The 17,198-nt window shown below is 40.4% G+C and overlaps 1 protein-coding gene across 9 annotated transcripts in view; it reads left to right on the top strand.

Annotated features, from left to right (window-relative positions):
- The window catches only part of MYH10 (myosin heavy chain 10), a 133,848-nt gene that overhangs the window by 69,276 nt on the left and 47,374 nt on the right, over positions 1–17,198 (top strand). For 5 of the 9 annotated variants that reach the window (XM_074320490.2, XM_074320489.2, XM_019745123.3 and 2 more), the window contains 7 exons: positions 434–577; positions 836–931; positions 3,596–3,714; positions 4,388–4,540; positions 7,384–7,557; positions 12,169–12,342; positions 12,585–12,699. In XM_074320490.2, coding sequence (XP_074176591.1) covers positions 434–577; positions 836–931; positions 3,596–3,714; positions 4,388–4,540; positions 7,384–7,557; positions 12,169–12,342; positions 12,585–12,699 — 975 coding nt within the window. Of the gene's footprint in view, positions 1–433; positions 578–835; positions 932–3,595; positions 3,715–4,387; positions 4,541–7,383; positions 7,558–12,168; positions 12,343–12,584; positions 12,700–17,056; positions 17,120–17,198 lie in introns of all 9 variants that reach the window. The other 4 variants (XM_019745120.3, XM_019745119.3, XM_019745121.3 and 1 more) reach the window with 1 other exon arrangement.

The following is a 17,198-nucleotide window of genomic DNA, read 5'->3' on the forward strand; positions in this document are numbered from 1 at the left end:
TATTGACTCTGCAGTGTTTGCTAGAAGACAGGAATATACCATATGGGTTTAAAAGCTTTCCCCCCGAAAGATGGCTAAAATATTTAAATCTGAAAACAATAAGGTTTGGTTCTCTGGAAAAGTTACATCATTTCCTCACTATCCAATTTCAAAGATACCACATAAGTCACTGTGCCAAAAACTCCATGTGAGATTTTTGCAGTTTACATCATAGCTTTCCTTGCTTGATACAGACGACAGAAAGCTGTATATGTTTGTGTATTTAACATGACTATATAAAGAAAAAAAACACGTGGAGGTAAAAAGTATGTGGTGGTAATGGATTGAGGGGTGAGCCATTGTTCTCCTGGGATGTCAGTCCATTCTGAATGTGGTGTGCTTCAGTCTGTTGATGAATGTTCATTAAATTGTATTTCATTCTATTTTCTTTTAGCTGATTTGCTCCTTGAAGGATTTAATAACTACAGATTTCTCTCCAATGGCTATATTCCCATTCCGGGACAGCAAGACAAAGATAACTTTCAGGAGACAATGGAAGCAATGCATATAATGGGCTTCTCTCATGAAGAGATTCTGTGTATGTGGGATTTCTCTAAGATTCTGATACTCATTTAAATAAGACGTAAACGGGGGGGGGGGGGGGGGGTAAATAACCTAAACTAGAAAATGATTGAGAAACTAATGCGAACTGCCTGTAATTTTATGAAATCCTGAGATTGTATCTTACTGAAGTTTTGTACAGCTAATTTTTAGCACAAAATAAATTAGAATATGTCTCTCCTCTATTTTGATTCAATATTTTTATTAATTTTTTTCTTTTTATATCGATATAAAGCAATGCTTAAAGTAGTATCTTCAGTGCTTCAGTTTGGAAATATTTCTTTCAAAAAGGAGCGAAACACTGATCAAGCTTCCATGCCGGAAAACACAGGTAAACTGATGAATGCTAATTTTATTTCTTATACTTGGTTTGTTGTGTTCTCCAAGAACGTATTTCAGTGCAAACATAAAAAGCACTCGAGAAGCATTTCCACGAGACTCTCAAGAACAGAGTGGCAGCCCTACGTGCCTCCACGAGGGCCAATCTGATTTAATAAATGAGGGAAGAGGACGCACGTGGGGCAGAAAGTGGCACTGGAGACTGCCATAGCACTGAGGCATTAGGAACTGGGGAACAGGAGGGGGCAAGCTGCGGAGACCACACCGCTCATCTGAAAGGAAGTGGCAGCTGCTGACTTTTAGCCAGTTTTTACCTGGCCAGGAATATAGGCCCAGACTTTGTCTTTCATGGCCTTGACGCTTTTGGAGAATAGTGGGCAGTTGTTTCGGAAAGTGTCCCTCAGTTTGGGTTTGTTTGATGTTTCCTCCTGATTAAATTCAGGTTATGCATTTTTGGTAATATCACAGACATGATGTTGCGTCCTGTTGGTACATTGTATCAGGAGGCTTTTTGTGTCCATCTGTCTCATTATTGGTGATGTTAACTTTGATCACTTGCTTAAGGTAGTGTCTACCAGGTTTCTCCACTATTAGATTACTGTTTCCCCTTTGTAATAAGTATTTGGGGGAGGTAGTGAGGGAGGGAGACAGACACTTTAATGAAATAAATCTTTGTTTCTCATTAGACTGTTTGACATACTAGTTTTAGCATCCATTGATGATTCTTACCTGAAACACGTATTGCTTGTGGTATCTCAAGTGGTGATTTTCCGTCTACATCATATTTTTATATTTACTCCCTGGAATTCTACTGTAAAGAAGAGCTTTCACTTTTTCATTAATTCATTTATTTATTTATATCTGTATAGATACACATGGATAATTCTATGGGTTTATAATCCATCCTATCATTTATTTTTGTCCTTGATTTGGCCATTAGGAGTTGGAGCGCCTTCAGGTTAGCTCCTAGGTTGTTTTGACATGTTCCCTCCTCCCACCCCCTGCCTTAAGCAATTTCTTTGTAGCACCACAAAATGTACCAGGTTCATTTTGTGTTTTCATGGCCCTAGAATTGGCCATTTCTCTACAGTTTCTTTATATTGAAGAATGATATTTAGCTACCAATATCTGGGTGCTGGTTGTGCTCAGTGGTACTAGGGTCTCATTGTTTCTAAGTCCTCTCAGAGGACAAAGCAAGGACATACACACACACACACACACACGTTTGTTCCTATCTATATCTATCTCTTCCACTCTTTCCCTTCCTCCATTCTTTCTGCCCTGTTTCCACCCAACCCCTGTCAGAAATCAATCTCATTCGTTTCTGATTTGTTCTTTGAACTGCACTTTTGAGCCTTGCTGTAAGTGTTTAGCCAGCCAAGGTGCCAGCTCTCCATAAGAGGAATGAGTTTCGATATGTTTGTTTAAACATGTAGCCACATTTCTTTATAATAACATCATAAAGCCAAAGTTGTACTTGCCCAGATGACCAGTAAGTTTTGTATTTCCTAGTTTTTAATTAATGATTGTGATTCATTTCACTTCTGGAACTTTTTTTTACTAAGCCTGGTCCTTTGAAGTAGATAGTCTCAGGAAAAAGTGTAAGACCCAGACAGAAGAACATGTATCATGCAGAGAGATGTGTGCCTCAACATTTTAATGGCCAAAAGGGGAGCTACCTTAAAATATTCAATAGAATGAAGTAAACCGAGATATAACCACACCGTGAAGTATATTTTAGCTGCTAAAATGATATTTATCATGATACAAACCAAAGGCTGTGGGCGATATGCCTTTTGTACTTCTTTGTGTTTTTTAACTTCCCATCTAATACACATACACATGCATTCATGCATTAACTAATAGGAGCCAGGATCTAGCGGTTGGGGCAGAGCAGTTGGGAAAAGCCAGTGAGAAGAGTCTCAAAGCAAAGGAAGTGCTCTCTGAGGCACAGCCTACCCGCCCAGATAGGCCTGCTGATAGGTTGCCAACAATTAGCCTGGATCGGGGTGGTAGGGTAAGAACTTAGGTAGGTTATACTTCTAGTATAACTCAAAATGTGCTTACCGTTAGAGAATTTTATTGTTATTTTAACAATTCAAAATTAATTCTAATAAGTTGTACACTTCTTGGACCTTGGCGATATTAGACAGTGACCTTTTGGTGAAGTAGGTGCCCTAATGCCTATGAGAATCAAGAGTAACAAAAGTAGCAGCTATTTATTGAGTGCTTCATGTCAGCCACGTAATCAAATAATTGCTTTTTAAAAACTTTTAGATTTCTTGCCTACTAAAATATTATCAAGATCATTACATGAGCACAACCAGTTATCTATGGTACAAGATAATTGAAACTATTGAAAATACCATTTTTCTCATTCTTTGTATTATCCACAGATTCTAAGACTCAGTAACTTGGCTTAAACTACCCAGAATAAGTAATTTCTGGCTAACCATCTCTTATAGCCTAAGGATGAGTGTTATTAATTTGAAAGGATGAAGGTATTTTTCATCAGACCTGAAACTTGTCTAACTTTAAGATTTTTTATTTAGTTTATTTCTTAATACAATTTAATGATTTTTCAAGTGTTTATTGAGTATATTATGACTAGATCATAAGTAGGAGTCTAGTATTTAGGAGACTTTTTACACTCTAGTTGCACAGAAGCTCTGCCATCTCCTTGGGATGAACGTGATGGAGTTTACTCGGGCTATCCTTACCCCGCGGATCAAGGTCGGCCGAGACTACGTGCAGAAAGCCCAGACCAAAGAACAAGTACGCTTTTCGTTAATTATGCATTTGTTTGAATGATAAACCGTGGTCAGAAGACCTTCTGATTGGCATGTAACACACCGAATCAATTAAAGTTCTGTGATAAGGATGTCTCTTGGTACTAATTGCGTATTTTTTTTCTCTTATACATTGTTTTCTTTTTTTAGAAAAATTGTAAAGGTGACTTTTTAAAAAAAGGAAATTTGAAATATCCTTGAGTTTTTCCAATGGAAAAAAACTCCCTTGAGTTTTTCCAAGGGAGATAGATTATCCAGAAGGACAGAGCTGTGTACTTCGGGAGCCTGCCCAGCAGTGGGGCGCGCTGCACCCTTATCCCTGTGTGGTGGCCCAGCCACAAGAATACAGGAGTCAGATCCACCCATTTCATGGTGGACTCCCTTCAAACTCGGAACAGATATGCTGTACAGAACCCCAGGAGCATAGGGAGGGGTTTATTTTTACCGGGCATATTCACCCTTCCTCTAAATCAGTTATGTTCAGTTTACATTTAGTTGTACTAACATCCTCTGTTGATGTGTAAAATTGAGACGGGATTAAGCAGTAAATGCTACATCTGGTTTCTTGAGCACTGTAGAACATTAAACTCCATATAACAGCTATTAATGCTTTGTTGAGATCATTTCCAGAATAAAAGGTTGGTGTTGTGTAATTATAGGCAGATTTTGCAGTAGAAGCGTTGGCAAAAGCTACCTATGAACGTCTATTTCGCTGGCTTGTTCACCGAATCAATAAAGCTCTGGATAGGACCAAACGTCAGGGAGCATCTTTTATTGGAATCCTGGATATTGCTGGATTTGAAATTTTCGAGGTACGTCTGTCTCCCTCCTGCTCTTCCTTCCTTCTGCTTATTTTAACAAATGTTAATTAAGGCTCACTATGTATATTCACTGTGCTGTGCCAGGCACCAGAGATGTAATGGTAGATAAGCAGGTGCAGTCCTTGGTATTCTAGTAGAGAGTCAAACAATAAATGACAAATAACCACTAAATTCTCAGATTTGTGAATAATGAAGTGAAAGGTGTGCTGTGATAGAAAGAAGTGGGGAGGCCATCTTTAGACAGCTGAGTCATGGAGGGTGTCTCTGCAGTGGTAACAGCATACCTGAAAGATGAGAAGCCCCTAGCCTCAGTAAGTTTTCCAGGCAGTGGTGCTGGATGAGAGAGAATTGTCAAATGTTGGAAATTGCTAGAAAGCCAATTGCTAGAAAGCCAGTGTGACTAGACATAGCCAACCAAAGGGAGAGAGTAGCTGGAGACTGGAGTGTGGTATAGGGCAAAGAAGATGTAGGAAGACCGTTGAGGCCATTGGCCGTTGTAGTGGACCAGGAGCCAGGGTGAGGTGGCTGGTTTGGGAGTCACGAGTAGCAGTGTGAGATGGAGAAGTGAGGAAAGATAATGATCTCTGTTCTGAACATCAAACCGTAGGATTTGATGATAGATTTCAATATATTTTATTACTGATCTGACTAGATTTTTCCAAACACTTATTTACCATCAATCCATCAAAGGTTTGTAGTTATACACCTGCAAAAAAGTTAATAAAATGTTGGTCTCCTAAATATTTATCTTTATCTCTCCTTTGACAGGCTGACTGTATAGTAAGGCGCAAATACTTCTTGGAATCAGTGTGCTACTTTGTTCACTATTGGATATTGACTTGTCTTGTTTTAAAATGAACTCCTTTAAAATTATAAGTCTATCCTAATAAAATCTGAACTGTTACTGGTATAAGCAGTTTCATAGGCTGAACTGCCACTGCCACAATGAGAATTTGCTTTAATAGGTATTGATTTGTAAATAACTTTAAAATCATGACAGGTGGCCAGGTAAATGGGCACAGTTCACAGAGGAGGAAACAGAAATGTCTGTAACTTAAAGCTACATTTTAAAAAATCTGTCGCCTTCCTATATAGAAATAATCAGAAAATATAATGAAAGAAAAGATCCCTATTTCCAACTGTACAAGAACAGTTGAAATACCTAAGAATAAATTTAAGAAGAAATGGGCAAGATTTAGTTGAAGACAATTTTACAGTACGACTTAACCGAAAGTGTGTGTTGATGCTAAAAATGCGAGGCTGTTTATTGATCATTATTTGTCATGGAAAAGAATGGAAAAAGCCTAAATACCCATCATTAGGAGATTGGTTCAATTAACTTTAATATATCCATACAGTAGAGTGTTATGCACCCATTATAAACCATCAGGCGGCTATATTTACTAATTTGGAAAGATTCCAAAAATGCTAAGTTAAAATAAAAGAAAGTCATACACATTTATGAGTGCATAGAATATCTCTGGGAGGATCACAGGAAACGAGTGATAGTGGTTGACTGGAGGGAATCAGAGTGAGACTCAGTGCAATTCTTTGTACATTTTTAACTTTATACCATGCATTACCAATTTAAAAATTGGTTATTTTAAAATATAGTTGGTAGCTTAAATATGGAAGAAAAATAAAGATTATTTTTTTTAAAATACCATCACACATAGTAGCCCAGGATAAATAGAGAATAAGATTTCATCATCCTAAGGCAGAGCAAAACCATTTACATACATATGAATAAGCACAGTCGAGCAGCCTGCAAATATTTATGTGGTTTACTAGAAATACTGTGTTGAGCAAACAAACACTGACCCTCCCTTCCTAGCATAACCTGGTTCTAAAATAGTGAGTATAACATCTTCATGGGGGTGGAAGACTGGAATGGTTTTTCAGACTATAAATCTATTCCTTGGAGATTGATTACACCTGCCCTAATTGAAGATCGCTTTTTACAATGAAAGAGGTTATTTATGGGCACGAGCTTTCCTTGTGAACAGGGTGGAGGCAGAAAAAAAGGTTGAGTACTTCTAATGTAGAAGGTGATTGCTTTAAGAATATTATACGTATTAATTCAAACATTCATTCATCATCAACAGCACAATAGAAAAAAATGGGCAGAGTTCACAGAGAAGGAAACAGAAATGTCTGTAACTTAAGAAAAGATGCTCAAATTCACTTCATGAGAGCAATGCAATATCCCTTTTGATATTGGCAGAGGTCAAACATGTGGTAAGAGAAGGGAATGCTTAGCAAAGCAGCCTGGAGCCTCACATTTATTGAGTGCATTTTGTTTGTCAGGCCTAACTGGGATCTGAACAACAACCCTGTGAAGTACAGATTACTTATCACTCTGGAGCCGGTAGCCTAAGCAAAGAATAGAATGGGACAGCACCCCACATCCATTCTCTAGATGCCTCAAGGCTTAGAGTTGTGCTTGCTTCACCTTGCCCCTGGCCTTCCCAAGTCTCTGTGTTTTTCATTTTCTCACTGTCTTTTTCATTTATTTCTGATTTCTATTCATTAACCATAATAGGAATTATTTTCTTTGTAGATCATTCAGTTAGCATACTGGGTTTATTATTTTCTCATTTTAGCTGCTCAGTAATGTGATGTGGCCATACACCGTATGTGTGTGTGCGTGCACGCGCATCGCAGAGATTGAAAGAGAACCCCTCAGTTTAGTCTCTGTCATCATTAGATAGAATCAATGTAGTTGATACCTAATTAATAATTCTTAATGAATTTTCTGATAAGTGGATGACTAATTATTCCTGTTTTTCCTCCCCCTCCCCATGTTTGGAAAATCATTCTTCCAACATTTGTAGCTGAACTCCTTTGAACAACTTTGTATCAACTACACCAATGAGAAGCTGCAGCAGCTGTTCAACCACACCATGTTTATCCTGGAGCAAGAGGAGTACCAGCGCGAAGGCATCGAGTGGAACTTCATCGATTTTGGATTAGATCTGCAGCCCTGCATTGACCTGATAGAAAGACCCGTAAGAGTATTTACTTGCTATTTGGCTTTCAGCTCATATGCAAGCGGTGCCTTGAGCTTTTTCTTGGCATAATCTGAGACAAATTATCCTGTCTAATCAGTTAATTTTCTAATCTAAATTTTCTAGGAAGGTGATACTTTGATAAAATACCTATTTAAAAAGTAAGTAGCATGCCAGGAAGACCCTCTTTTGGCTCTCCTTTCTTACAGCCGTATATCTGTCCTTGCATGTGTGAATACGTTGGCTAAGGGTCCCTGGTTCCTCACAGACTGCAGACACCAGTGTTAGTCACATTCACCTTCAACCCTCAGCACCTGTCAAAGGGTGTAGGGCTCCACCTGGCTCACTTCCTAGGCAATACAGGGACGCTTCATTTAGCCAAAATTCAGTCAGGTCATGTAAATCCATTTTTCAGATTCTAACACTCATCCTTGTAAGTACAAAGATATTTTTATTTTGCCAGATTATTTATTTATTTATTTAAAAACCCTTTTTTTGAGGTTGAGGGGTTTTCAGGCAGATATATTTTTATAGCAATCTTAGCAAATATCAGCTTTTTTTTTTTTGGTTCAGTGTTATGTAGAGACACATGGAACTATGTGTAACTCATTCACTTAGGAAACTCAGCTCCATATGACCTCCAACAAATATTGATGATTTGGCTATGTCAGTTCGCTTTTGCTCAACAAGACAGTAGCTTTGCTTATTTTATTTTGAAAACTAAAGCATAATTAAGCACAGTCATTACGTAAAGTTCTAATGCTAGTTCAATAGGTATGTTTTCACAACAGCTCCGAGGCGTGTCTTGTGAGGTGCACTAGGCTTTGAAGCAGTGCTTTTTTGTGCTGCTGGGTCTCTGTTGGCTGCCTGTGCTCACCGTGTTTGAAGGGGTTGGAGGGCTGGTGCCTACAGCCTGGATGTTACAGTACCTGTAGTCAGAACTGGGGAGAGGAAGAGCCTAGAAGACATTCGCCCGTGAGTGATGGAGTTGTAGCACATTAAAAATTTGGAATTAAGGGACGTAACACAATTTTCGTTTGGCTCACACATGAGAGGTCATTTTATCTTTCAGGGCACTCACTGTAGCTGCTTGTTTAGAGCAGAACTCTCAAAGCACCTGTAATTGGAAGGAATCTGCTTCCGGGTACCTTACAGCATTATTGAGAAATAACGAGCAAGGCACCCTGGTAGTAACTGCCAGTGAACTCTCACGTTCATGCCCACACACATGTGAATATGTGTCCTTGCCGCTTTATTGCCCTAAAGAGTTGTTTGGGAATTTATATAAATAAGGGAATAGAATATTTCATATAAGTATTATTGGTGACCATATGGTTTGTTGTTTGGGGTGCACATTTATATGTATCTGACACGAAGTCCTATGTTTTAAAATATTGACTGTATCTGCACTTATAGTTTAGGGTGGAAGTGAAGCCATGAGAGTTGCTAAATCAATCCCTTGTCTGCAGGAAACATTGTGCTAAAACTCTTCCAAAGGGAAAATTATCTTTCCTATTTTTAAAAAGTACTTTTAGAGGGTTTTAAAATGTGATGGTTTTGTGACCTTCAAATGACTCTTAGGAATATACATTCTTCTTAATGTTACTCAATTGTATTTCTTTTGCTTTTTTTCCTCTAGGACAAAATACTTTATATGCCATTTTTCTTCACTCTTACATGATGCTTTTATTCTAAAAGTGAGAGTGGTAGGGGAAAGTAAACATTTCAACCTTAATGATTAGCTCACAGCAAAAATAGGTGAGGCAGAAAGAGTTTGATGGTCACATTTGTAGTGTTTTGTTGGATTTCAGTTGTTTTGTTGGATGTTGTTGGATTAGCAAAAGATCAAGGCAGCAAGAATGTATTAAACCCTCGATGACAGCCTGGAAATACAAAGATAGGGGGTGCTGTAGGGATGTGAGGCATAGATAGCCTGGCCCTGGTCCCTGGGGACCTGATCTTGAGGCCAGAGAACAGAGTAAACCTGGTGGTCAGTTCATTGGTTACATGGCTCCGGGGCTAAGTGATGCTCTGAATTTGGAGAAGGTAAAGCTCACAGTTGGCTGGCAGTGTCACAGGAGGTTTCCCAATGTGGATGTCGTGAAGGGAGTAGGAGAGCATTCCAGAGCTACATTCCAGAAATTAGCAGGTGAGCAATTCATTGATAGTGATATTTTAGGAAAATTATTCAGTCAGGGTGTTCAGAAAACATTGGAATGGAGAGGCTATCCAGATATGCCTACATACTGAAGGGAATGAGCAGAATGAATTCCTTTTTCCTCACCCCTTCCCTGCTCCCTCCTTCCATGCTTCTCTCCCTCCCTTCTTCACTTCTTCCTTCCTATACTTCTTGTTCTTCCCAAAAAACCTTTAGATTCTTCTAGGCTCTTCCCAAAAAACCTTTAGAATATAACCTTTGATTCCTCGCCTGAGTGGTCGCAATTTAAAAAAGAGAGAACTCAGAAAGGGGAGGGAGAGAATTCAAGATTTAATGCTGCCTCATTCTTTACCTCAATTTTTCTTTAGGATTACTTTATTCTGCTTACCCATAGAAACATAAAGTCTGATTTTTAAAAAACACAAATTTTTGAAAACCTTGTAAGAGTTTATAATAGTAGGAAATTCAACTAGACCATGTAGAATGATGTGGGATAATGATTCGTGGATGGTCCTTTCAAAATGGCGAGTGAGAACATTTTCCAGAAGGAAAATACCTAAAAAGCTACCCTGTGGTGGCACCTTCCTGTCCTGTGCCAGTCTTAACCTCATCTCTCGCAGACCCAGCCCCTGCCCAGCTTGGGAGGCGTGGCACTAGGTGGCTCCTGAGCTCGGAAAGCGGCTTACAAAACCCCCGATACTGCTTCTGGACTTAGACAGAAACATAATCTCCCAAACTTACAGCTCTTTAAGAAATCCCCAATTAAAAAGAAAGTGTTAGCAGAGAACTGGACATTGAAGGATGAAGTAAGAAAAATAAAAAAGAGACACAATAATGGATATTCATAATTATGCTGTCACTGAGTCATTTAGACAAGTCATTTAGAAAAGATTAAATTATATTTGAGACCACATTTCAGAATTTAGAGAAATTTCCCTTAAAGGGAATTAAAAATGTAAAAATGATGGTAGAAAGATGGACGTTTTGCTTATCTTCATACTGATAAGGAATTTCATTTCTCCAAGTTGTGAGGTGAATGGGGCATGTTGAGTTATCTGCCACTCTGAACCTTTGTTTCTCTAGGATTTCCTATTCCTAGCTGTCTTTGATTATAGTCTTTCAGCTGCTTTGAAACCCTGCAAGTTCTAGGTAAAGGACCCACAAACTAGATAGCCATGGAGGAAGGGTCTCAGTGCAGGGGCTCACTGCACAAGTTGTCCTCAGCTTCTACCTGCTGACATCCTGTTTCACCACCACCTTCGTCTGACCATACTCTTACGTTATTTCATTTATGTTTAACTACAACCTCTAGTTACTTTGTAAGCAGTATTGGTATAGAGCCTTCTCTCCCAGTAAATATTAAAGCCTTGTGAGTTAAAGAAAACATCCTAGAGATTTATTCAAAAAGCTGATACACCCTAGAATCAGTGCAAATCTTGTATCACAGATTTGCCATATTTTCAGCATAGCAATGAATAATGACCCAGAAGCACTATAAAATAGGCCATCGCTGTGTATATGTTTTATTTAGCTTTCTTGTGTTCCCTACTTTCTCCAAAAAGGAAGTCATTCCACTGACTTTTGAGCTCCCAGAGAATGGCAAGCTCTAGGCATTTTTTTAAATTGAGACATAATTCAACCCTAAAGTTCACACTTTTAAAGTGTACAGTTAAGTAGTTTTCAGTATATTCACGAAATTGTGCAACCATTACCACTGTCTAATGCCACATTTTCATCATCCCAGAAAAAAACTTTGTATCTATTAGCAGGCGTTCTCTATTCCTCTCCCCTAGTCCCTGGTGACATTAATCTGCTTTATGTCTCGAGGCTTTTTTTTAGTAACTAGTTGAGTGAAATAAAAAATAAGCTTTCAAATGTTTGTTAAAACAAATATATAAAGTAATTGATAAATTATTTCATCGCCTTCCATATATTCTACTTAGTAATGGTTTTAAATGTTTCACCAAGTATGAAGCAGTGCAGACAATTTCATTTAATCGTCACTTAAACAGAATCTTAAATTGATTAGGATATAAAATGTCTGAAGCATTCCACCTAGCGGAGGTTTTTAATAATTTATCCATCCAGTCACTGAATATAAATAATCAGTTTCATCTCTCCACCTCCTAGTTCCTTTGTGGTGTCTTTTACTTGCTGTTTTTTGGGGGCCATCTGCTTGGAATTAGTTTACCTACAAATTACATATATGTGAGCTTAAGAGATAAGTTACACCCATTGTCCCACCAGTACTTATTTAGCAGTTCGAGAGCTCAGTGTTTGAATTATAGATACGGTTTGGCCATTATCTTTGATCCTAGCAATTTGGTTGCCTTAGATCTTCATAAAACTCAAAGTGTTTTGGAAGTTAAACTGCCAAACCCAGTGAGGGAAAAAATCCTGGTCTTTAAAGTGACGTGGAAAACTTGTCAGTTCTTACTGCCTCTCGTTATCAGGCTAACCCTCCCGGTGTACTGGCCCTTTTGGATGAAGAGTGCTGGTTCCCTAAAGCCACGGATAAAACCTTTGTTGAAAAGCTAGTTCAAGAGCAAGGTTCCCACTCCAAGTTTCAGAAGCCACGGCAACTGAAAGACAAAGCTGACTTTTGCATTATACATTATGCAGGAAAGGTAAGAGTTGAGTAACTTGATTTCAAAAAAGACTGAAATTTTGCTGCATTCGATGAAGCTTGTAACAAAGGTGCTGATAAACATTTGTAAATCCTCGAGTACAGTATACACTACAAATGCATTGCCTTCGTGAAAACCCACTTTTTGGATTGTTCTGTGAACATTTTTAGTTAAGGCCGAAAATGTTTCTTGTTTTGTGTTTGTTTTTCCATCTCACCACATCTGACTCTGGTCTGGGCCAGGTGGACTATAAGGCAGACGAGTGGCTGATGAAAAACATGGACCCTCTGAACGACAATGTGGCCACGCTCCTGCACCAGTCATCGGACAGATTTGTTGCAGAGCTTTGGAAGGATGGTAAGAATGTGCTTACGTTTTTAATTAAGCTTGGCCAGAATTGTTTACAATTAAGGCTTAGATATGTGTATATGTATTTTACTTTAAAACCCTTTCCCTAGAGCAGGGCTGCCGTTATATCGGAATTTACCCACTTAAAGAATACTTGGATAACGAGACATCTGCCTTCTTGCTCAGATGCTATGGGGAATGTGGACACATTCTAGGCCCAAAGCCATAAAGAGCTACACATGTCTCAGGCCACCCTGGTCCCAGTTAGGTTGTAATCCAAGGGTATTGAGGCACAAAACCCGCGAAGCCCTGTGCATTTTCTCTGGGTTGCATACAGGTCAGCTGAGTTGCGTCCTCAGTCACTTCCAGCCTTTCTCACACACACATAAAGTGGCTGATGTGAGCACTCTGCATGTGTATCAGTTGTTTTTATTCCCATCAGTCCGCCTAGTTCTTTTGTTTTCATGAACCTTGAGTAAAGATTTTGGAGATTTTGTCATAGACTGGAAGGTTTTACTAGTACCGGAAAAACAAAATCTCTGTGTGTGTATGCTAGTGGGAGCCAGCATCTTCTAGAGCTTCGCTCTCACTGCTGCATTTCATCCTGGTTGTAGCCGCCCTCTGTGCGTGGCCTCAGGTCATGCAGGACCTTAGCATCCATCTGACCCTTGCTAGGCCTCGACCCTGAGGCCAGGCTGAAGTCACCTGGTTCACTTCTGCTTTTCCTATAGCACCTCAAGACCTTGTAATCTGGCTGTCTTCTCAGAGGTAGAGAGAAAGAAACACAGAAAGCAGAAAAGAAGGGGTTCAGGCAGTTGGTGACAAAGAGAAAGAATGAGCATAGAGAGAGTGACTATGGAGAAAGGTGACCATGTCTAGGCAGCATGATGTAGTAAGTGTGAGTGGACGTGCAGGGGTGGGGTGCACGGCCCACACGCATGTGTGTGTCCTGCGAAGAGACCATGTGCCTGAAACTGTTTAAAAGGAGAGATTTGGGGAACAGGTTAGGTTTCCAACAGGTCACACAGAGGCTTTTAGTCTTTCTGATTGGATGAACGTCTTCATCCAGATGGTGTGTGTTCACTGTTACTCGCCATGACCCGGTGAGTCAAGGGGTGCCACCTGACGACTGAGAAGAGGAGCAGGAACCTCCTGGGGCATTTGCAGTGCCTCAGTAGTGGAGGGACTCCTGACCCTGTTGCTAGGAAATGTTAGAATGGGCTAGGAGAAGCTGGAACTGGAGCGGGAAAAACGGCTGAGCGCTGGTTGTCACCGGGTCCCCAGTGCTAGAAAGACCAACACTGGCGAGTTGGAAATGTGCTTGGGAAATGTCGCAAAACGAAGGGAAAGGAGTAATGCTGCCCATCACAAATACCTGCATTCTATTAGGAACCATTTCCGTTGTGACTGTGTTAGGCATGATGTAGGTTAGAGTTAGACCACACTCCCTCCTCGTCCTGGCACTTTTCTAAGAGCTTAGCACGCAGGAAAGGGGGTGAGAGATGCAGGCAGACTGTTGAGTGCCAAAGATAACCTGTGGTGAATGCCGTGTGAATGGCACAGGATGAGCTATTAGCAGCATGCAGCAGGGACAACAAGGGACTCCCTCTTTCCTGGGGTGCTTAGGTAAAATGTCACAGAGGAGGAGGCAGTTTTCCTGGTTCTTGAAGGAGAATAATTTGCTGACATTTACTAAGTACTTAAAATGCTGGGCAGTTTGTCAGCACTAATTTATGTGCATTCACATCCTGATCATACCTTAAATATTGAGGGGTGAGTAGGTTTGCATGCGCTCGCTCATCTAGGGACGGGGAGCAGTTTAGGAGTGAGGTTGGCGTGGGAGGAGAAGAGGGTGAGCAGATGCAATGGACAATCACAGTGTGAAAGTGGAAAATCACAGCTTGGGATAAGTGTTCCGTTTGGGACACTGGGGCAAAAGGGTGCAAGCAGGAAATGAGGCTGACCATGGGGAACCCTGATTGCTCGTCTCAGTGGATTTGACATTATTGAACAAATAGCATGAGTAGGTTTGTGAGCCCGAATAGTAACACGGTATGAACTTGAAGTAGAACAGGCAGTGCTTCGTTGGATGGGCTGGGGTGAAAGACCGTGGAAGTGGGGAGTCCAGTGTGAGGTGACTGAGGATGAAAGAAGCGGGCATCGAAGGAATGCCTAGGAAAAAAGGAGCAGGGGGAACAAGGATTTTTACTACTAAGGCCTGAAAAACTGATTTTTCTCTTCATTTTGAATGAAAGAGAGGCAGGTATTTGGGGAATTAATGACTATATAGTAAAAGAGATTAGGTCCTGACCTTACTTACTGGTTCTGATGTTGTGAACCACTTTTGACTCTTATATTTTAATTTCTCAACCAAAAATGATATTGTGGGAAACACCTATTGAGCACGTGACCCATTCATATGTCACATCACTGCGTGTGTAACCATGTGCTTACCATGGTTATAATCTGTGAGATCTGTTTGGAAATGAAGAAAGACATGGTCCTGCCCTCCAAGAGCTTATAATCTAGTGGAAAACTCAGGGTACACACAGATGCACTCATAGGACAAAGCCAGCCTCTGTCTTATCTCCCAGTTTCCTTGGCTTCCTCCTTATACTCTCCTCCTTTAACTCCATGTCTCACCATCCCCAGAAGAGGGAGAGCCTTTGGCAGCAGTGGGTCAGAAGTTTCAGGAAAGTGAAATCTGGCGGCAAGGGTGGAGGTGGGGGCTGCAGTGATCCTCGTCACAGATGATGTGTCTTGCGGGCAGGGCCATGTCTGGAGCATGCTCATCTGCCTTTCTGTGCTTTCCATGTGCTTTCCACAGTTATGTATTTGATTACAGAAACGCTGAGAGAAGATGCTTGCAGCCTTGAGTAGCTGCTCCAGTCCCGGCCCGAGCCCCTGTCCATCTGTACTTAGTCACAAACTGCCTGTTTGCATAGCCTTGCTGTCCCCCTTGCCTTTCTACAGATAGGCGCTTGGGAGCATGTTTGGCCACTTTCGTCAAAGTAGGCTGAGAGAACGCTTATCTACCCCGAGTTTGACTGGCCGTGCTTGGTGTCTGCTCTGGAATATTCCCCCATGTTTGCTCTCCTGATAATTTGCAGGAAGTCCTGTCGTCCATCAGCTTAGGAAGACAGTATTCAGTGTCATCTGAGTGACAGGATCTCAGAGGCCACTCGCTGTTGGGGAAGGGGCAGGCAGAGTGGCTGGCAATGCCATGTTTGTCCAACTCTGAGGACTGTGAGTTTCATACCTAAAGTCAGGGGCAGGCACAGGCGTTTGAGGAGGGTGCTAAGGTGGAGAATTCATCACTGTTCACTCTGGATGTAGAGACGTCTTGGGAGATGGGGAACTTTTTCTCCAGGAAAAGAAAATAGCCATGGAAAAACGTTAATTATTTTTCCCTTTTTATAGCCACATACATGCAAAAGCAGAAAATGACAAGTGGACCGTGAATGTATGACATATGATATATGAATATAGTTTGCCTGTGAAGGTGCAAAACATTTTGTGTTAAAATAAACTGTGTGGTAGGGTTTTACAGAGTTTTCTCAAGGCCAAACCAGGAGAAATAAGATGTTTCGGTGGCAGCCCTGCCCTAGAGATTCACAGTGCCCTACTTTTTGCTAAAAGATGTTTTAGGATCTCTGTACCAGCGGCACAGGACTTCTTGCCGCTTCTTAGGACTTATATACAGAAAAAAAAACACCTAAAGATTGCATTTTTATGTACATGTGCCTCTTAGGATATTTTCATGAGTAACGGTGTGACCAAGTATCAGCTTACTTATGATTTGAAGTTATTTTAATATTTTGCTAGCAACAGAACTTGAATTTTGTTTTCCTTAATGGTAGTTACCTATCTGTTAGCAATTTGTATTTGAGGTAAATTGTATTTCCAAAATCGGTACTGGAAGTAAAATTACACAGCAGTGTAAAAATTTGACAGTAAAAGCGACTACTGTATACATTTACCAGCGTGCTCTAACTTACTGCAGCATTGTCCTGATTTGCTCATGACGAGATAATTTTATGAACGTCAAGTCAAATAGTATACATTATTACCTGTGAAATTTCATCCTGCATTTACATGGGTACTCATGTAACATTGATGTGATACAATGCTCACACCTGGAGTTGGGAATGTGCTCTTTTGATTCAGATTAAGTTTGCTTTATAAAGAACTTTGTCCAAATGTACAAATTCTCTAAAACAGTAATGTTTGCATGGGATCTGCCCGGGGTTAGCTACTTTTGTAGTCAGATTTCAAAGTTTACTTGTGATGTCGAATGTCTTTCACACTAACTGAAGTGTTTGTGTATTTGCTCTTCTGTCCTGTTTTTGCTGTTTCTCTGCTTTAGAGATTCAGAATATTCAGAGAGCTTCTTTCTATGACAGTGTTTCTGGTCTTCATGAGACACCAGGTGAATGTACAAAGCCTGTAGGTCTTCCGAAACAGAAGGGTGTTAAGCCCACAGGAAGAACTTGCGGTGGGGGCTGGCC

The sequence above is a fragment of the Rhinolophus sinicus genome, chromosome 12 (assembly GCF_057876585.1).
Source record: "Rhinolophus sinicus isolate RSI-liver-muscle chromosome 12, RSI-T2T, whole genome shotgun sequence".
NCBI lineage: Eukaryota > Metazoa > Chordata > Mammalia > Chiroptera > Rhinolophidae > Rhinolophus > Rhinolophus sinicus.